The sequence below is a fragment of the Eschrichtius robustus genome, chromosome 12 (genome assembly GCF_028021215.1).
Source record: "Eschrichtius robustus isolate mEscRob2 chromosome 12, mEscRob2.pri, whole genome shotgun sequence".
NCBI classification, from domain to species: domain Eukaryota; kingdom Metazoa; phylum Chordata; class Mammalia; order Artiodactyla; family Eschrichtiidae; genus Eschrichtius; species Eschrichtius robustus.
Window position 1 is genome coordinate 44,763,927 of NC_090835.1, and position 21,914 is coordinate 44,785,840.

The 21,914-nt window shown below is 44.6% G+C and overlaps 1 protein-coding gene across 2 annotated transcripts in view; it reads left to right on the top strand.

Annotated features, from left to right (window-relative positions):
• Positions 1-21,914, top strand: part of MYRIP (myosin VIIA and Rab interacting protein) — a 220,533-nt gene that overhangs the window by 129,382 nt on the left and 69,237 nt on the right. The window contains exons 4-8 of one of the 2 annotated variants that reach the window (XM_068557723.1): positions 9,579-9,715; positions 15,180-15,260; positions 18,596-18,693; positions 18,919-18,999; positions 20,046-20,189. In XM_068557723.1, coding sequence (XP_068413824.1) covers positions 9,579-9,715; positions 15,180-15,260; positions 18,596-18,693; positions 18,919-18,999; positions 20,046-20,189 — 541 coding nt within the window. The remainder of the gene's footprint in view (positions 1-9,578; positions 9,716-15,179; positions 15,261-18,595; positions 18,694-18,918; positions 19,000-20,045; positions 20,190-21,914) is intronic. The other variant, XM_068557724.1, reaches the window with a different exon arrangement.

Below are 21,914 nucleotides of genomic sequence, written 5' to 3' on the forward strand. Positions count from 1 at the left end.
CAGGATCTAGTAAAAGCCTCTGATTGGAGACTGAGACAAAAGGAAATATTTATCCCCCTACATAATATTCTTATGTATTTTTAATAATTTTTCTAGCATATTAAAATATCTGAAAAAATTTTAAATCAAAAGCACAACTTCTTATAATTTTACTTCCCTGGCCTTAGTGGAAGCACACTCATCAATAGTATTTTCAAGGTACCACCTCACACTGGTCAGAATGGCCATTATTAAAAAGTCTACAAGTAACACTGGGCTTCCCTGGTGGCTCAGTGGTTGAGAATCCGCCTGCCAATGCGGGGGACGACATGGGTTTGAGCCCTGGTCCGGGAAGATCCCACATGCTGCGGAGCAACTAGGCCCGGGCACCACAGCTGCTGAGCCTGCGCTCTAGAGCCGGCGAGCCACAACTACTGAGCCCATGCACCACAACTACTGAAGCCCACACACCTAGAGCCCGTGCTCCACAACAGGAGGGGCCGCCACAGTGAGAGGCCTGCGCACCTCGGCAAGGAGTGGCCCCCGCTCGCCGCAACTAGAGAGGGCCCGCACACAGCAACAAAGACCCAACTCAGTCAAAAATAAATAAATTAATGAATTAATTTTTTTTAAAAAAAGTCTACAAATTACAAATGCTGGAGAGGGTGTGGAGAAAAGGGAGCCCTCTTACACAGTTGGTGGGAATGTAAGTTGGTGCAGCCACTGAAGAAAACAGTATGGAAGTTCCTCAGAAAACTAAAAATAGAATTACCATATGATCCAGCAATCCCACTCCTGGGCATATATCCAGACAAAACTATAATTCAAAAAGATACATGCACCCGTTGTGTTCATAGCAGCACTATTCACAATAGCCAAGACATGGAAACAAGCTAAATGTCCATCGGTGGATGAATGGATAAAGAAGATGTGGTACATATATACAATGGAATATTACTCAGCCACATAAAAGAACGAAATAATGCCATTTGCAGCAACATGGATGCAACTAGGGATTATCAGATTAAGTAAGTCAGAAAGAGAAAGACAAATACCATATGATATCACTTATATGTGGAATCTCAAATATGACACAAATGAACCTATATACAAAACAGGACATAGAGAACAGACTGGTGGTTGCCAAGGGGAAGGGGGTTGGGGGAAGGATGGAGTGGGAGGTTGGGGTTAGCAGATGTAAGCTATTATATATAGGATGGATAAACAACAAGGTCCTACTGTACAGCACAAAGAAGTATATTCAATATCCTATGATAAACCATAATGGAAAAGAATATTTTAAAAAAGAATATATATATATATGTATAACTGAATCACTCTGCTGTACAGCAGAAATTAACACAACATTGTAAATCAACTATACTCCAATAAAAAATATTAAAAGTGAAAAAAAATATTTTCAAATATTATTATCTACTCCCTTGTTCTCTCCTTCAGCCTGTTTCCTCATCCATCTCCCTTTAGCCACTGTGCAAATTGTAGAAGTTGTGCAAAGGGCCCAGGAGCAGCTGTAGGGGTGTCTCATACAGACACACTTCCTCACTTCTCTCCCAGGCTTTCCTTGCTGCTATTTGTCAACTCCAGCTTCCCACCCTTAGCAGGATACTTCACATTAATGGCAATTGTCACGTATCAACTGAACATGACACTTCCAGCCGCCTGGCCATGTCTGTCTACAAATTCCCAGTGACACACTCAGGGGTCCCAGTGTGAGGGCTGTTCTTTTCCATCTAGTCTCTCAATCTCTTTTGACTTTTCGAGACTGATTGCTCTGACTCCGTGCTCAAGGGCCTTCATGCTGTCAGGGCTGAATGAGTCCTATTTTCCAAACACCTGCCTGTCATTCTGTTGTTTTCCCCGCAGCTCTGAATCAGTAATATCTTCCTGTGTTCTTGGCTACAGAACACAGGAAGATATTACATTCTACAGCATGTCAAATCTATCCTCAAACTCAGTGATTCTCAAAGTGTGTCCTTGGACCAGCGGCATCACATCACCTGCACATCTGTCAGAAATGCCCATACTCAGGCCCCGCCCAGACCAAACAAATCAGAAGCTCTGAGGCTGGCCCAACAAGCTGGGTTTTAAGTTTAAAAACTAAATACTAAAGATTAAGAACCACCTTAACCCTAAAGTTTAACCTTTTGGTTAAGATGAAATGTAAGAATTGAATGCGTTTCCTGACAAGTCTATTTTTACTCTTTATCTGTTGATTACACCCACATCCTGCCGAAAAAGAATGCAGAGGGCTTAGGATAAAATAATAACGTTGATGATAATAAGGAATAGCATATTCTGAAGATTTACACTGGGCAGGACACTGTGCTGAGTGCCTCGCATGTGTTATAGCATTTAACCTTTTAGAAAAATCTGATGAAATATTTATTATCTCCTTTCGCATCTGGGAGGAAAAAAAAAAAAAACACCTCTGATAGGTTAAATAAATTGCCTAGGATCAGATTTGGGGGAGAAAGAAAGTTTGTTTGTTTGATGGGTTTTTTTGTTTTTTTAGTTGAGTTTATTTTAGGGACACTGTATCCAAGGAGTTACTTAGAAATCATAATTCTAAGAGTTGAGTCTCACTCAGCAGAGTAGGACTGAGTGATTCTGGTGGCAAGGCTGTCTCCGGGCCTTTCCTCAATGCGAGCACTCACTTGGCAGAGCTGCCATCAGCAGGGCAAGAGACTCAGCTAGAAAGTTCTGGGCTCTGCAGGCCTCTGCTGGCAGGAGAAACAGTGCACACTGTCTGTCAGGGAAGCCTGTCCTTGGACAACTGCTCTCTCAGAAGACATGTAACAAGCAGCTAAGGCCCACACTGATGTCAGTTATTGGTCCTAATGGATAAACCAAGTTCTTCCTACTGATCCTATATTGTGGTCTGTATAGGGGGAGGGGGGCTCTTTGATTTTTACTTCTTTAGAGAAAAAGATTTCCTTATAATAGGACTTAAATTTAATGAATATTTAGTTTCTTCTGAGATTAAATAACTACCATTCTCTTCATGCTTACAGTGTTCGAGTTCTATGGTAGATGCATAAGCATATTAGGTCAATGATGCTTTGTAAGACTCTGCCAGATCAATATTAGCATCTCTATTTTGCAAATAAGGAAAACGGCACCCAGAGAGGTTAGTAAACATGCCCTTGTTCTCATAGGTGGTAAGTGCTAAAATTCAGTCTGATACCCAGCCCATCATCTGCCCCATGCCAGCAGTTCCTAAAGCATGTTCTGGAGGCATGGGGACGCCTCATAGGCTGCAAACCAATTCCCAAACACAGTTCCTTTCTTCTCTTCTTGTAGGCAAATGGGGCACAATTCTGCAGACTTAGGTTTCTGCTTAAAACTAAGGCTACTTCTTAGTAATCTATTAAGTAAGTTATTAAGGGTTGCCAGAATCTGGTTTTTATAAGCCAACGTTAGAACAGTCATTTGCTATGTGCTGCCAGATGCCACATCCTGGCCTTTCCTTTCTCTACTCTGTTCCTGGGGGTGCTGAGCCCCAAAGGCTGCATTGCCCAGGCTCCCTTCTGAGCTTGGCCAATGGGAGGCCCTGGAGGGAACTGGGAGGGCAGGAGGAAAAGAGAAAACAGGGTATCAGTCTCTCTGCCTCAAGCAGTGTCTCTGCAGCAGCTGCATCTCCTCTGTGGCCCCAGCTTATGGCTCCAGGATGCTCCTACTGGTAATGCCACCTCCTCCCTTGTCCCTCTGGCCCTGGGGTGGTGACAGCTCCCCCATTGCTAGCCTCTGGGATGCCTCAGTCATCCTCTCTTTGGCGTCTCAGTGGTTTCATCATCTATATAACCAATTGCCTATATTAAAGTCCCTCTGTTTGAAAGACCTGGAGCTTTTTCTCTTTTATTACCATTCAGTGTGTTGTTGGTGCTGAATCTTCTCATTCTGTATTCTGTGAAGCAGAGCTCACAGATCATGGATGTGCTTATAGTTTTCAGGAGGGATGCTTCATTATCCGTACATCATCAAGGTCATCTTGAGTTGGTCATGGATTTTAATTGTTGTGCTTCTTAATTTTTACCAACAAAGTAAGGTTAGTTCATCATTAGCAATTTAGTTTGTTGTAGATTGTTTGGGGAACCTTACTGTACATAATGATTTGATCTTGGCTCAACAGTATTTTTGGCATTTTATTTTTTTGTAATGAAGGCACCTGATTTTGGGAGTACCATTTTAATTATTCTATTCCTCTTCCAAACTTTTTATTACCCAGTTCAGTTCTTTTTCCTTGAAAAGCAGGAAGGAGGGAGGCAAGTCAGCTGTTCTCTCTCTTGTCCTACCTAAGTGGATTGTGGTCAAAATTAAAAATAAAACAAAAACCACATGTGGGCTCAGAAAACACCCAGCTAATTTTGCTAGGCCAGTGCTTATCAAGCTTTGATGTACATAGTCACCACTTGGGAACCTTGCTAAAGTGCAGTTTGATTCAGCCGCTCTCAGGGTGAGAATAGAGGTCTGGGATTGCCATTTCCATCAAGGTTCCGGAAGGTGCCCCCAGTGCTGCTCCGAGGACCATACAGGAAGTAGCGGGATCCACAGACTCTCCTAGACTCTCCCCCATAGTGAGCTCAGTTTGCACAGCGCCTGCCGTGCCAGGGCTGCGGGCCAAGGCGGCCTTGCTTCATCACCAGCAGCCAGGATATGAGCAGTTCTTATGTAGGCAGTTCCTTCATTCTCACAATCGTGTTGTTTTGTCTAATGAGCCAAAAATCAGTCTGGCATTCCTGGGCAAAGCTTTCATGGGGTTATAATTTCAGTGCTGCTCTTGTGATGAGTTATGTGATTCCAGTCTGTCTTCTGATGAGAATGTACCATATTTACAAGTTTATTCATGTCATAAAAATAATTAGCAAACTTCTCATACAAACAAGTGCCTTGAAGTGATTAGTATTCACAATGTGATAAGTAGGTTGTTTTAGGGAAATGATACAATGATTTTTACATTGTCTGCTGATTCCTTGATCCATGGTGCTTTCTATTTGCTTAAACTTTGAAATAAAAGCCGTAATTTGCAATAAGAACACTAACTAGGGGTTCTGGAAGGAAAATAACCCGATCAGACGTCAGGGCACTGACCCAAGGATGAGGTCTACAGTCTGTTCCCTGACTTGCTCTAAGTTCAGTCAGTGACACCAGCAAATTACTTGTTTCTATTTTCCTTGTAAAATAGAGATAATGATGATTTATACCTCCACTACACCAATTATTGGCTTCAATACTACCTGTGGACCAAAGACTACCAAATCCATATTTCTAGTCCAGATTTCTATCCAAGTCTCAGACTAGTATATCCAGTGCCCACCAGGTATTGCCACCTGGGGATGTGGTGGGCATCCCAAATTTAAGTGTCCTAACTCAACTTCCACCTTCCCCCCAAACCCGATCCTCTTCCTATGTTCCCTATCCTTGTCAGTTGTGTGACCATCATTTTACAGATGAACCAACAGTAGTTCCAGTGACTAAAAGTAATCATTTCTAACTATGTTGTGATTGGTGAATTTTGAAGGGTTGCTGTTGATTTTGTTAAAGCCCTAGTGCTGAAAGAAATGATCATGCTTAAGACTGTGAAACTGAACTTCACAGAACTAAGAACCTTTGTGTGAGCATTTTTAGGGATAACTTGGGATCATTTACAAAAATAAGTGAGGGAAACCAAGCAGGGTCCCTCTGGACAGTTCCAAGTTAGAAAGCTTTTCGCCACAAGTCTCATCACCAGGACTTCGGCTCCCCGTCCTTCCTAAGGCACCCCTCCTATGTGTTTTCTGAGGCTGAGAAGCAGCAGTTTGGGCCTCATTAAAGAAGATGCCTGATATATCTGGAAAAGACGAAAACTCTAATTCAAAAAGATACAGGTACCCCAGTGTTCATAGCAGCACAATAGCCAAGACATGGAAGCAACCTAAATGTCCATCAGCAGAGGAATGGATAAAGAAAAAGATGTGGTCCATATATACAATGGAATATTTGCCATAAAAAAGAACAGAATAATGCCATTTGCAGCAATATGGATGGACCTAGAAATGATCATACTAAGTGAAGTAAGTCAGACAAAGACAAATATCATATATCATTTATAGGTGGAATCTAAGATATGATACAAATGAACTTATTTACAAAAGAGAAACAGACTCAGAGACGTAGAAAACAAACTTATGGTTACCAAAAGGGAAAGGAGTGGGAGGGATATATTAGGAATTTGGGATTAACAGAAACACACTACTATATATAAAACAGATAAAAAACAAGGACCTACTGTGTCGCACAGGGGACTATTTTCAATATCTTGTAATAAACCATAATGGAAAAGAATCTGAAAAAGAATATATGTGTGTGTGTATATATATATATATATATCTGAATCTCTTTGCTGTACACCTGAAACTAACACCATGTTGTAAATCAACTATACTTCAATTTTTTTAAAAGCCTAGAAAAAAAATGCCTGAGCCGTAAATCAGGGTGGGCTCTGTTTTTCACACATCTGTGGGAATGATCCAGAACCCAATGCCTGTGGGACACAGACTGTCCAGCCATTCTGGAGATGCCTTTGGCTTGACTTTTGGGTCCATCTCATGACACATCTGGCACTCGTTGAGAAGATTAGTCCGACAGCACTGTTGGGTACAAGCTTCATCTGTTTTGTCACTCCCCATATCCCTAGCACCGTGCCTGCCACGTAGGGCACTCAATAAATAATGAGGAATGAAAGAATGAATGAATGAACAGATGAAGGAATTCATGCACAGATGCATACTCCACTCTGCCTTCTGTTCCAGCAAGATGCTGACACAGGGCTCCTTCCTTCTCATCTACCCTTGCCTGCAGTTGCGTCTGTTCAGGGGGAAGCTGGAGATGTGAGGGTGGGCCGGGGACCCTGCAGCGCTTAGCCAGTCCATCCTGGGTGCTGGCGTCCTCACGGCCCTCTCCCCACACCTCTGCCCCAAGAACTGCATGTTTCCTGTGAGTTTCCTCTGAGCCATGAATTTTAAAATAAGTGAAATAAAAGCAGTAATATCAAATGAAGGTAATCATGACTGAGCCTTCCCTGGGGCTTCCAGAAAAGCTCTCCACATTAACTCTAAGTCAAAACATAATCCAAAATACATCACGTCTCACAGGAAAGCTTTCTAGTCTCCAAATCAGGCTGTAGTTTTGCAGGTCATTCTCCAAGGATTCAGTGCTGTCCTCCCACCTTCCAGCAGCCCAGGCAGTGCCCTGATTCCTCTCTCTGACTTGAGCAAGCCAAGGCATTCTATTTCTGAGGTCATCAAAGTGTTTCTAAATGTCATAGAGTTTTGATATAACCAGGGACGTAATGGAGAGCTCATCCTATGATGTACTTGAAGCATTGGGATTCTTGATTGCAAATAATAGAAACCCATCTCAAGAAGCCTTAAACAAAAGAGAGAATTTTATTGGCTCATGTAAGGGAAGAGTCCAAGGGTTGACCTCAGGCTTGGGTAGATCCAGGTGTTCAAAGTACATCAACAGGATCCTTTTCCTTCCCGCTGTCAGATTTGCTTTTGTTCAGAAGACCACAAATAACCCTCCAAGTAATGGCAAAAGTGGCCCCAGCAGCCCAGGCTTTCATTCTGCCACCAAGCCAGCCCAGCAGAAAGGGAGCATCTCTTTCCAACAGCAGTAAAAGTCCCACCTCAGACCTTGATTGGCAGGTCTGAGTCATGTGACTACCCCCAAGGCTGCCAGGAGGAGGGGCCAGCCTTTCCAGAAAAACGTAGACTCAGTTGGGAAGGAGGGGGAATGTCCCAAAAGGCAAAGAAGAATGAGAGGCACAGTAACCACTATCATCCACCCCTACCCTTGTGGACCTGTCCACCTGCACCACGGAGCCCTGCAGCAGCACCTTCGCGGAGGTCAGCTGCTCAGAGAGCAGGGTGGTGTGCAGGAGAGGCAGCCTGCAGAATATTTCTCTTCTAGAGTCACAGTCCTTTTGTGCTTTTAGAGCTCTCAAATAAATAATAAGCCTGGAGGTTATGATTTCCAAGGACAGTCTTCTTCTATGTGTCTGCTTCTTTTTCATTTTATTCACTAGTTTGTTGTTATTTTTTAGATTCCACTTATAAGTAATATCATACAGTATTTGTCTTTCTCTCTCTGACTTATTTCACTTAGCATAATGAATATAGTTCATCCGTATTGCTGCAAATGGCAACATTTCATTCTTTTTTATGGCTGAGTACTCATCAATCAACTTTATTTATTTTTGTATTTTCTTTTTTTCTTTGGCTGTGTTGGCTCTTCGTTGCGGTGTGCAGGCTTCTTTCTAGTTGTGGCGTGCGGGCTCCAGGACCCATGGGCTCTGTAGTTTGCAGCGCACAGGCTCTCTCGTTGAGGCGCGTGAGCTCAGTAGTTGTGGCGTGCGCGCGGATTTAGTTGCCCCGGGGCATGTGGGATCTTAGTTCCCCGACCAGGGATGGAACTGGCATCCCCTGCACTGGAAAGCGGATTCTTTACCACTGGACCACCGGCGAAGTCCCCATCAATCAACTTTAAATTGGAGCTCTCAGTCTGTGAGTCCCAGCCCTTCTGCCTGCTTTGTGGGACAATGTTCTGTTACCTTTATGCTGTCACTTATTTAGAATTTTCCAGATATCTAGAAAATCTCTGATTCGCATCTCAGCTCTATAGATTTCTTTCCCTTTGGATATCTTCTCACATTTCACTGGCATCTGGGGAGGAAGAGCAGCTAAATGTGTGCTTGTTCCTCCACTGACTTAGAAGAATTCATATTCATTTTGCTTCTCTGAACTTTTAAAATGAGTATGCATCATTACATTCATAATAAGAAAAATAAAAACCAAAGCTATTCTTAAAATGGGAGGGGTTTAGAAACATGTTCTGGTCAGGCAGAAAAGAGAAGCATCGTGTCAGTGATTTGTACCGAGCATTATAGCACTGACCAGGAAACCACCTTCCCACAGTGCTTCAGGCTGAATGAGTAAGAGGCTGCAGAGTTCTGCCATAGAGCCCAGGGTCTCACCTGTGCTTTTTATCCTCCCAAGCTGAATTAGAAATGGTGTTAATGCAGTAAGAGTGTCAAATATAAAGCCTGCTATTAAACAGATGTGTCAGCTAGTGGCTTCAAATGGCGAGCATTTATCAGCTTGCTCTTTGGAGGGACTCAGGTGCATGGTTCTTCTGCTGGTCTTACCGAGGGTTACTCATGTGTCTTCAGTCAAGCGGCAGTCGGTGGCCTCACTCACCTGTCTAGGGGTTGGCTGGCTATTGGCTGGGGCAAGAGGGGGGATTGGGTCAAGTGTCTCTTGTCATCCCAAAGGCTATCTTGGGCTTGTTCACATGGCGATGGGTTGCAGGGCTTCCACGAACAGCAAGAGAGGAAGCTGCCAGGCTCTGGACTCACACAGCATCACTTCCACCAGTCTCTGTGATCAGAGCAAGTCATAGGCCAGCCCAGATCCAAGGAGTAGAGACCACATCTTGATGGAAGGAGCTGCAAAGTATTGTGGCAACTTTTGCAATCCACCATTTCATCATTCTGTCCTTTAATGCTAATTTTCTGTTTTCTAATTCTGTGTTGTCCTCAGGGTTCTGAGGATCCAGTCTCTGGAATGGTTCTACAATAATGTGAAGAGCCGCTTCAAACGCTTTGGCAGCGCCAAGGTCTTGAAGAACCTGTACAGGAAACACCGGCTGGAGAGTGGAGGGTGCTTTGACATCCTAGGTACGCTGGCTGCCTGCCATCTGGGAGTCTTTGGGGGGTTGGCAGGATAGAAGAATGCCTGGCTTGGAGGCCCTGTATACTACGGCACACTCACCTGGGACAGAGAAAGTGGCTTAAATAATCTGGTTCTAGTAAGGAGGAGAAATAGAAGGACATATACCAAAGATTCTAAGTTTTAAGTCCTTTGATTCCAGCATCTCCACTGGGCTGGATACGTTAGCAGCTGGGAGGACCAAAGTGTTTCTGCATATTGTGGACATTTTAATTCCAAATCCCTAGAAATTAAAGATTCTTGACCATCTTTCCCTAATGATTAAAACACTGGAAATTCATCTTTGTTTGGTTGTGTAGACTAGGTCTGCACTCAGAGGATATGCCACCCACTCCTCTTCCTTCCTACTCCAAAATTCTATACATACCAGGCCCAGAGTTTAATGTAATGGGAGAGTTAGAAAAGTCTCAGCTTCCTCCCAGGAAGTTTAAAGGATGAATTCTACCTATGCTGTTAAGACAACCAATGTAATTAGAATGAGAAATTATATTCTTTATTCCTATTGGACCAGCCAGTGGAAAGAAATGGTTGTCAGAATATGAACAGCATGTCCTCCCAGAAAAGGCTGTTTTTTTCTGTGTAGAGGAAGATTTTTTCATCACTTTGCTGACACAGGTAAATGCTTTTTATCCATGAGAAAGAGGGAAGAAAAAAAATCTCATTTGGAGCTTTTTCACCATCATTATTTTACATTGTTGTATTCTCAATAAAGTCTTTGGTTGTGTCTTATCTAAAAATATGCCAGCCACTGAGACAAGGGGGAGATAGGATGGAAGCATTAAACACGGAGACTCATTAGGGCCTTTTGTGTTAGTCGTTAGAATCTCTGTCTTTCGAACCACTCAGGAAGCCTGTAGCTAAGAGAGCAGGGCTGAAGGTCTCCACATATTATTTTTATCTTCTCTTTGCTGATTTTTCTAAAAATGTTTCTCTAGGAACAAAGACAAAAAAGAAATAAAGCTTAAAAGTAATCATGTTAACAGTAGGTTTTCAACCCAAAGAGATACCTCAAGAAAGTTCCAGAATAGAATTGTCTCATCATTTGCATCCCATACTTTCTTTCTTGTTCATCCTTGCGTCTGCTTCAGGTACCGCTTTACATGTCACCACATTCACATCTCATAGGTGTTCTCTCCTGCTTCATGCAAAGTGAGGGGGAGAAGCAAACTCATTTGGAGAATCCTATGAACAGCACAACTCTGGTCTCTTTCTGTTTCTCCCTCGGGTCCCACAGGTGGAGCAAGGGAACATGAATTACAAGTGGGCTGGCAAAAGGCTTTGAAATGTTCAAGTGTCATTTTCTTGGGAATAACGAATCATTTGCTGGGAATAACGCTGCCACTATTGAAGCAGATTTAGGTCCCAGGCCCTCTGTGATTCACCATGTCTCTCATCTGGGCCTCAATCACAGCACTTACCACATTGCATCCAGGTGATGGTTTACAAGGCTCCTCTCCTGCTGGACCAGGCAGAAGCAATAGCTTCTTCATCTCTGTGTTCCCAAAGTGTGGCCCAGTGGCTGGCACCTCTTAGGTCCTCAATATTACACAACTCAGTCTTAAAAGCACTTTGTGGGTACCAAGACACTTCATAGAGTACTAGAATCAGTTGCTTTAACATGATTTGTATCTCATTTTAAACTAAGATTTCCTTTTGAGCAACATGAAGACAAGCAGGCAGGAGACAATTTATGAGATGGTACTCAAATCTGTAAAGTCGTGATCATAAAACAGTGAGAGCGATTCTACACACCACCTAAAAAATTGAGTTACACCTCAAGTATGGAGAAATCTCCCGTGCGTAAGTAGTGTCCTGGTTATGTTAGATGACCGTGGAGACATCAGCATTAGCTTCTACCTACCACCCAGCACTTTGGTATGGTTGTCATCTGCCATCCTCAAGCCCGACCACACGTTAGAATCACCTCATGAGCTTTGAAAAAGTGCCAGAATCATCTTCCACCCCCAGTCAATTACTTCCGAATTTCTGGAGATGGCCCCAGAACAGATATTTTTTAAAGCTCTCTGGGTTATTTTAAGACACAGCCAAGACTGAGAACCTCAGCTAGAACTTCACTATAATTCGTATGGCAGAGTTCTGCATAAGATGGTTCCATCGTCAACTCCATCTGAGGGTACTTAGTTTCAGAATTTTGATTGTCAGAACATAATCTACAGGGTGCAAGACCTGTGCTCGGCTCCAGGACTCTCAGTATAAAACTCCTTTTATCTACGAAACATCTCCACTGCATGGACCAGTGTAGTTTGCCATAAAAAAACACTCAGTCCATTGAAAATTCACTGAGTTCACAGAATCTTATGGGTTACCCATCACATGTACCCGTTGCACGGCCATCAGTCCCAAGCTCGCTTACTCCTCCTGCAGCCCATATCAGGTGACCAGATTAGGCATAACTGGAGACCCATTCATTTTGTCAGATAAATCTAAGACTTATTCATTCCTTCAGTAAACATTTATTGAATGCCTGGTTTAAGACCTGGGAGTGACAAGATGGGCAAGACCCTGCCATCTCAGAGCCAACGGTGCACTGAAGTCAGAGAAATAAGTAAATAGACTTATAAAAAAACATAATGTCCAATGCTCTTGTGGTTTATCTGATAGATTCAGTGTGACATTTTTAACAGTTATTCTAAAAAGAAGCACTACATGAAAAGATGAAAGTAGCCCTTATTAATATACTTAACCCCTAGACAATTTGGTAAATAATACATACATTTATTTAGTATTGGATAACTAAAATGGGGGAAATAAATCTTGCCTTTATTTATTAACGTGATATATCTATTTTTGACACAATTCTTGGAAAGGTCTATGACATCCTTCATGTGGGATTTGACTAACAACATGGTCTTTTAAAAACACTGAGTCGCATGAAATTGGAGGTCCCTCCAGCTCATGGAAGCTCTGACTTGATGTCTGGCTGCTGTGTCAGTGCTTTCCAAAACAGTTCAGTTGTTTTCTGCCCTTGGAAAAATCCCATCATCCTAAATGACACAGAAGTTCCCACCTATGAATTTAAAGGGACACAGGGAGAGTTGTTGTACTAGAAGATTTATAATCATGGAAAACCAGAGCCTGCCCTGGTCAGCGCAGTTCTCCCAAAGATGTTTTCAGATTTTCTCCTCCCCCATCACGCTCCCCACCACCCTCCCCCTTGTCTCAGGAGCCTCACCGCCTCCTTCGCAGGGCAGACCGTGTACACCTCCGCACCTGATCCGTGTCACCTTCCACGAAGGTCTCAAGTTCACGCAGCCCTTCTGTCTTGCCTTTCAGCCTGTCTCTTAACTGGTTCCTTCCTATTGATTTGTAAACATGCCCAGTCTCTCCCATTTCCTAAGCCCTTCCTGGACTGCAGATTTTCTGCCACTTCTGCCCTGCCATGCTCTTTCCCATCACAGGGACACTCCAGAGGGGGGGCCACACTCTCAGCTTCCTCTCTAGACACCCACCCTCTCCCTCTTCCAAGCTGTCCTCCACACAGCAGCCGGCGTGCACCTTTAGGTGTGTTTAGAAACACACACCTAACCAGATCACCCCTGTGGAGCCTTTACTGGCTTCAAGTGGCTTCATGGTGGGACAAAGATCAGAACACTGATGTGGCCACCGTGACCTGTGCGGTCTGCCGCCAGCCCATCTCACCCCAGGCTCCCTCTCCTCTCGCAGCCCAGCCACGAGGCCTCTGTTTTAGCCCTTCAGATGCACCCTGCTGTCCCCACTGCCTGTGCCTGTGCAAGCCGTTTGCTCTGCCCTGGACTCCCTCCCACCCCCACACCCTTTTGGCTGGTTACTTACCATCTAGGTCAGTCTTCCCTGCTGAACACTTGCCCTGTTCTATGAACCACCCAGTCACAGCACTCAACATATCTATAGTTTTATATTTATTTATATAAATTTTTGGTTAATGAATTCTCACCCACTAGACTATCAAGGTTGTCAGGGCAGCGAGGATTTCTGGCTTTGCTCACCAGTACACCCTAACACTCAGCCCAGGGCCAGGCATCTACTAGGTGCCCGTGAAATATTTTCTGGATGAATGAATGGCTGCCAGATGCAGCCAAGCCAAAGTGAAATATTTGCGCTTAGATGTATAGCCTGGGAACTGAGGCAATGACTTATCCTAAAGCCTTATTTTACAAGTAAGGAAATGGAGACCCAAGAAGGTAAAGTCACTTCATTATGGTCACAGAGCTGGAATAAGTGACTCTGGGTCTTTTGAAAGGCTGGTCAAAAAGCACAAACACAGAGAATGGTATATGGTCAGACTGAGTCCCCGTGGCAGGCTGCACACTAATGACCTATTTCATAAAGGTAGCAGCCTGCTGACCCCGCTGTAGATGCCTACGGCAGTTACCCTAAGAGTTCCCACACCGGAGCCCCATGCAGCCCATCCAAGGAAGCACGGGCTGTATTATGTGTATCGAAGGTCTACTGCTTAGTTTGACTTGACATCAATAGCATTTCTACCTTTTGAGCTAAGAGCTGTAGACCCACATTTATTTTCTTGGTTCTATCAGTGTTTTCCACCAGCATCCAATTCAAGAATTCTTTTGAGCCCCCTGCTGTCTCAGTGCTATCTTGGGTACTGGGGATACAATACAGTAATTTAAAAGGAAAGAGCCATCATCCATCCACACCTCCACACCTTCAAAGATCTCTTTTCATGAATTAATATGTGAACACAAATGGTAAATCCCCAACTTAAAAAAGGTTTAGCCAACTGCTCTTCCCAGCCTGGAACTAAGATAGGGTGTGTGTGCAACTGAGAGAAGGCCAGAGAAGAGGCAATGGGCCTTAAAAGGTCAAATGCCATGGCTTACCTTGTCTTGCTCTGGGTTTGTTTCCACTAACTGCTAATGACAGTTTACTCACTGGCTAAAGGCCACTGTTTAGACTGATGCCATGGACAGCAGCTAAAGACCAGGCATGCAGTGTCTCATCACCCATCATGAGCAGAGTTCTATCATTACCACAGTTTTTCTAATAGGGAAGCCAAGTGTCCGAGAGGTTAAGTAACTTGATCAAGGTCACACAACTAGTCATTTGCAGGTCCAGGAAATGAGTTCATATCTCTGACTTCAATCTATTATTCCATGTTTGATTCCATATTGCCTCCAAGGAAGGCTCTGGAAGAAAGTTGGGGGTGGAAGCATTGCTACACAAGGAATTAGTATGAGAAAGAAAAATGTGACTGGTCAAAATTTGTAGCATTACTGTAGAACCCAGTGATTCCCTAAACCTATTTGCAAGGCTAACAATCAAAGTGGGTAATGGTGGTCTGCCAACTCAGTGACACAGTGCACCGGGCTCACTGAAGACCTTGGATAATCTTATATCTCCTCTGTCTCCTCCTCTCTCTCTCTCTCTCTCTCTCTCTCTCTAACTCTCTCTCAGGAGGAAGCTTTTTTGAGGCAAACCTGGAGAATGAAGGAAGTATTTCAGGCAGTGACTCAACATTTTATAGGCAGTCAGAAGGTAAGTCTGCTTAAGGGTTTACACCTAATGGGAGGTTAGAGCACTACAAACACCTTCAGACCGTCAGGGTCCCCCATGGCATTGGAACCACTGATGCAACTCTGTTATTGTGTGTGAGAGTCTCCCTGGGTCTTCTTTTATTGCCATTTGTGTGAATCCATCATCAAAATAGGTGAATATATCTAAGGTGTAGCCTAGAGAAGTACATTCCCTACCAACCACTAGAAACTTACAATCAACTAGTGTGTGTTTTTCTGGAGTTGGAATATGACAATCAACACACTCACTTGTGCAATTAATATTAAAATATTCTTATAAAGAATGTACCATTTACTGATCAACTTTTACTTTTTTATACCAGTACAGTCATCCCCTTAGAGCAAAGGTTAAAAGCAAAACAAACATCTTCCAATTCCAAATAAAACCTCCTCCAACAGTCTGGCTCCTTCTCCAAAGTACTGGGTGTTGGGAACAGGTGCCTCCTAGTCCCCCTGGCCCTGTGGCCCCCCACAGTGCTTCTGCACTCTCTCTGTTCTCTCCTTGGGCACCTTCTCGTGAAGGTCTCATCCTCTATCATCCTTGCTGCCTGAGACTTCTCCCTGTGAGAAGTCACATGGCTTTGGTGCACCTCTGTCTGAATGCCTAGCCCTTACTTCAGCCCAGAGTTCTAGACTCGGTGTTCTGATGCTTGGTCACCAAGACCTGCAGCCCCTCCAGGGATCTTAACTTCAGCATATCCCAGTCAAGCTCCTCAGCCACTTAAGTCCACCAGCAAGACTTACCTTTTCCTCAATCCCCCTCCCCACTTCCACCCAGTCACCCAAATTCCTATGGGTTCTATTTGCAATCCCATCCTTTTCTTTCTGTTCCAAGGTCTATGGCCTGAGCGCCTCCCTGCCCTCAACTCTCCTGTATTAATATTAATTTCAGTAACCATCTATATCAGCCAGGGTTCTCCAGAGTAACAGAACCAATAGGGTATACACACATAACACACACACACACACACACACAAAGAGGTTCGTTTCAAGGACTCGGCTCACACAACTGCAGGGCCTGGCAAGCCCATAGAATAGGTCAGCTGACTAGAAACTCTAGTAGGAGTTGATGCTTAAGTCTTGAGGCAGAATTTCTTCTCTGGGAAACCTCTGTTTTTGCTCTTAAGGCCTTTCAACTGATTGGATGAGACCTACTCACATTTTCAAGGGTAATCTCCTTTACTTAAAGTCAACTATGGTAACCATAACGTGGACCACACCTACAAAACACCTTCACAGCAACACCTGGGTTAGTGTTTGATTAAACAGCTGGGTGCTATAGCTTCACCAAGTTGACACATAAAACTAACAGTCCCCCCCACCTGACTGGTCCTCTGAACTTCGGTCACTCGGCCTCTGCCTTCTTATCCTCCCTCCGCACCCCACCAGTTTTTATCTCTGAAACACCCTCTCAAGCCTTCACTTTCAGCCCAAACATCTTAGTGCTCCACTCCACCTCATGCCAAAGTCACAGACGTGGCCTCCAGCCTTTTTGATGGCTCTAGGCTCTTCCTCTCCAGGGCTCTGTGGAAGCTGGTGACTATCCCCATCATAGGATCTCCAGCATACCTCTTAGCAGTTACCTATGCACCTGATCACCCAATAGCTCGGAAAGCACACGAAAGCATGGGCTCAGCTCGCGTCTGTCGAGGCATCACTGGGACCCTCAGAGAGCCTAGTGCTGGGGAGGTCTTGGTGCACTTTGAATCAACGAGAATTTGTGGGGCGCCACTTCTATGAAGAATACATTGATTCTCAGAGGCAAAGAATATACAAACCAATTTTCACTGCAAAGTAAAGGAGCTGTTACAGTGGAGGATTACTGGACTGAATGTCAATATTATGACATAGTATGAGTGTGTTTTGTGTTTGGTAATTGCAATCATTGTTGTTTTTGTTGTGGTCATCCATTTACAATGCTTGGTGTCAGTCTATCTCTTGTAAAAATAAAATACAGTGTGTGTGCGTGAAAAAAAAAAAAGAATACATTGATTGGTATCTTGAAGAAGAGAGATGGGAGATACAGTGTCTGTCTCCAGGGAGCACTGAGTGTGGTGACAACTTAAATTTTATAGACTCTTCTGATAGAAACACTGGGGAAATTATGTGTTCACTCAGCCACCTGAGGGGTGCCGAGCCCTGAGCTGGGTTGCCCCTGTGTGTCTCTGTCAGGACTGTCACAGCCAGCCTGTGATGTCCTTGTCAGCTGCCTGGCTAGATGGCTTTGTCTTTAATTGGGTTGGTTTGGGAGATTTTGTTATGTTTGCCAAATGCCACTTTCTGTCCACATGTGCGTCTTTAGGAGCCTAAGAAGCTTGAATTAAGTATTTCAATTAAGGGATTGATTAATTAATGAATTGATATATTTACACCTTGTCTCATTCTACAAAGAATCTGAGGCAGCTTTCAGGAGATATGCATGTGTTAAAAAAATGCATGACTAGGAGATTATAAATGGAAACAGGAGGTTGAAATCGGGGAAAAGGAGACATAGGCAAGCAGCCCCTGCAGACCTCTGTTCTTGTGCCTGATGTGAGTCGGGCTTCTGGGGTGAACTGAGAGGAATGATAGAAATTCTCACTTCCAAGTAAAAAGCAAAAAAATCTAGTACCTCCAGGAAGCAAAACTCTTCCAAGTATTTGACTTCAAAAAGAATTTTGTCACCTGCAGAAGTCCTTTGACTTGGGAAAACTTCCGTTTGTCACCATATGCAAAAAATATGTTCCCTAAATATATGATAGCATTATTTTTAAAAATCATGTTAGCTTGCGTTTATCTCATTTTCGTGGTTAAAATCATGGGATTTGGAGACAGAGAGCCCTGAATTCAAATCTCAGCTCTCTGTCTCACTGCGCAACGTTGGGTGAGTTATTTGACCTCTCTGTGCTTCAGTTCTCTCATCTATAAAACGGTGCCTACTCAATGAGTTGTTGGAAGGATCCACTGTGATCACGTATGAGACCCTCAGTCTGCGGCCCAGCACGTGGTTGAGCTCGGCAAGATCGGCCAATGTTATCGATAGTATGGGTTTAGAGTCTAAAAAATTCTTCCATGGATTTTGTGTTTGCATTAAACCATGAGCACAGCCCTTAGAAGATTTCACAATTTTCCTCCCTATCATTATAATGATACAGTACGTGCACAAAATAAAACATAATCTTTATCTGAGAAAGTAGATGAAGAACCGTTATTTCCTTATATTAAGCTCTTTTGTCCAGTGGTCTTTAAGCCACTTTGTATGTTTTGGAGCTTGTCCTTGCCTTTCAGAAAGCAGTCTATGTTCTGTTTCCTGTCTAGGACATAGCATGATGGACACGTTGGCTGTCGCCCTACGGGTGGCTGAAGAGGCCATCGAAGAAGCGATCTCCAAAGCAGAAGCCTATGGGGACAGCCTGGTATGCCCCCTGCCGCCCCGTCACAACGTCTGTTTGGGAGGAGGTGTGGGTGGGGTCCTGGCTGCCAAGAGAAAGTGCAGGTTGTGGGGAAACCGTCATCATGATAGCCATCCTTGACTAGAGCCTATCCTCCCCCTGCATTTGTGGTCAGGACTCCTGAGAAAGCGATTGCCAAGTCTCCCAAACACACCCACAGCTCACGACATTCTCTTCCTCCCTCTGCAGGACAAGCAGAATGAGGCCAGTTACCTGCGGGACCACAGGGAGGAGCTGACTGAGGAACTGGCCACGACCATCCTGCAGAAGGTAGGTGGGCCCTAGCGTCCAGATGGCTGCAATTTACCACCCTGGCCTGGACCAGGGCCTTTGGTGAGCAGAAGAGCCGCCATAGGCGCCTTTGTTGTCTTGGGCACCATTTCTTCTGTTCCTCTCACTTTCTCCATTGTACTCTGGGGCTAATGCAGAGGGGTTGAATTGCACTGCAAAAACTAAGCGGTGTGAACGTGGTTGCCTTTAGGGATTGAGCTGGTGGGTGAGGAGCCAGGAACCCAGCCCAGAGACCTTCGTACAAATGGACTCATTAAATCCAAGTGGCCATGCCCAAACTAGCAAGCGGTGCAAACAAGTTGAAGGCTTCCCTCTTGATGCTTGGTATCTGCCCCCTCCTTAGGGCTTTCAGACACTTCCTAAAGTCAGGGTGTATGGCCAGAGACTCTGGGTTTGCGATCCACTTCCACTATTTATGAGCTGTGTGTCCTTAACCGATAACCCCTGAGCCTCATTCATCATCTGTACAATGGGGAGAGTTATAGTACGTAGCTCTTAGAATTATTTTGAGAATTAAATGAGGTAAAGCATATATGGTGCCAAGCACAGAGACTGGCACACAGTAGGCACTTAATAAATAGAAGTTGTCAGCATTGTAAAAGGACTACTTGTAAACTGTAAAGTGATGTAGAATGTTCAAGGCTTTAGTTGTGCTGTTTTATCATAAGACAGACCTGAAATCAGATGGTATTCTGTTGAAACTAAACTCTTTTTTTTTTTTTAAGATTTTTTTTGATGTGGACCATTTTTTTTAAAGTCTTTTTTGAATTTGTTACAATATTGCTTCTGTTTTATGTTTTGGTTTTTTGGCCGCGAGGCATGTGGGATCTTACCTCCCCAACCAGGGATTGAACCTGCACCCCCTGCACCGGAAGGCAAAGTCTTAACCACTGGACCGCCAGGGAAGACCCTGAAACTAAGCTCTTACATGGCTAAAAATTTCCCAGAGATGGTCCCAGTTACCCCACATAGCACTGGAGCCCTCTCCAATAATGTGTCCCCTTTGTCACCCGCCTCCTCCCCAGATCATAAGAAAACAGAAGAGCAAAAGTGAGCAGCACGTGGAAGAGGAGCCGGAGTGGCCACAGCCCCAGAGCTGCCGTGCGAAGGCAGCTGACGAGGCGACCACAGCCTCCCCGGGAGGCCACCGAGCTTCCACTACCTCCTGGGTGAGTCCCCACGCCATGCCGGCCCACCCCCTACAGGTGCCTTGCATGTGTGCAGGTCAGAGCCGTTCTCCCCACAGAAATGGGGACACCACGCTTAACATCTATAGTTAGCACATGTGCCCGCCAGACAGCCTGAGGTTCCTGAAAGCAGGGAGAGATACAGAGAGCGCTGAGTGGGGGCCAGGAGGCCTGGGCTCTTACACACATGGAGGTGGGTTTTTACACAGAGACCAGTCTGGGAAAAATAACGATGTCAATAGGCTTTTGAAAATTAATCCTGAAAAGAGTTGTACTGAGTCCCATGGAAAAAATGGCTTTCTGAAGGGCAGGTGTGCTCTTACAACTTGAGCACTTGCTTTACTGAAACTGAGAAATGACGGGAGAATTGCCACTGCCTTCTGAGGTCATATCTGGACGTGGGCGGGAAGTCGGGGTGTGAGTAGACCTTTTTGTTCGTCATCCCCAACCACAAAGCACAGTGTCCTTCCTGTGCTCCGAGGGTCTGGGCCTGACACGTCTGTGGTAGAGTCACCAAGCCCGTAAAATCCTTTGGTATGTGTTTAAGCAGCCCCGGCAAGGACGTGTGGAAAATGGGATAGAGGCTGGGCCCTCGGTGTGGAAATTCAGCAAGAAAGAGCAGGACTGGCCAGCAGGGCTGGTGTTCTATCAGCTGCAGGTGCCCACAGTCATAGCACAGGGCAAGGGACAGGGCAACACACAGGTGCAATTTAAAACTGGAAAGGCAGAATAAAAAAGAATGAAATAATGCCATCTGCAGCAATGCAGATGGACCTAGAGATTATCATACTAAGTGAAGCACAGGGAACTATATTCAATATCTTATAATAACCTATAATGGAAACAATCTGAAAAACTACATATATGTAGGTGACTCACTTTGCTGTACAACTGAGAATAATACAGTATTGTAAATCAACTATATTTCAATTAAAAAAAAAAACTGGAAAGGAAGACATGGGAAAAGCACCCCATCACATGTTATTTCTTTTACTCTCCACCAAAAGGTGGGGACAGGTATTATTGGGCCCATTTTATAGGTAGAGAAACTATAGTTTTAGCATAACTTGCCTAAGCTCCCACAGCTAGTGATCAGGGGGGTCGGGAGTTGAATACCTTTTTCCTGTTCCAAAGCTTTTGATCTAGCTTCCTCCTCTAAAACGTGAGACCAATGGACTCGATCCCTAAGGTCCCTTTCATCCCAGAGGTTCTAGGTCTGCACTGTCCAATATGGTGACCACAAGACACAAGTGACAATTTAATTAAAGTTAAATTTAAAATCCAGTTCTTCAGTCACACTGGCCACATTTCAAGTCCTCAACAGCCCCTGGGACTGGCGGCTACTTTATTGGGCAGTGCAGATACAGAACATTTCCAGCCTCCCTGAAAAGTTTTCTTACACAGCTCTGGTCTAGGGAGCTAGATAAAGACGGTGCGAGAAGCAGAGGGCATAAAAGCAGAAATGCTTCTGGAGGCTGGCCAGAGCCTGGACGTGAACCAGCAGGCCAAGCCTCGGTTCTTGGGGACTTCGAGGAAGGTGGCTCTCCCACCTTTCCACGAGCCGTTCTCGCCCCAGACGCTCATCTTCCTCATCTGCCTGAGCCCCACTCCAGGGGCGCTGACTCACGGGGTCTGGGGCGGAGCTGGGCGTCAGTACATTGACCCAAAGCTGGTGGGGGATGCCGGGAAGGCTGCAGGCTTAAGGAC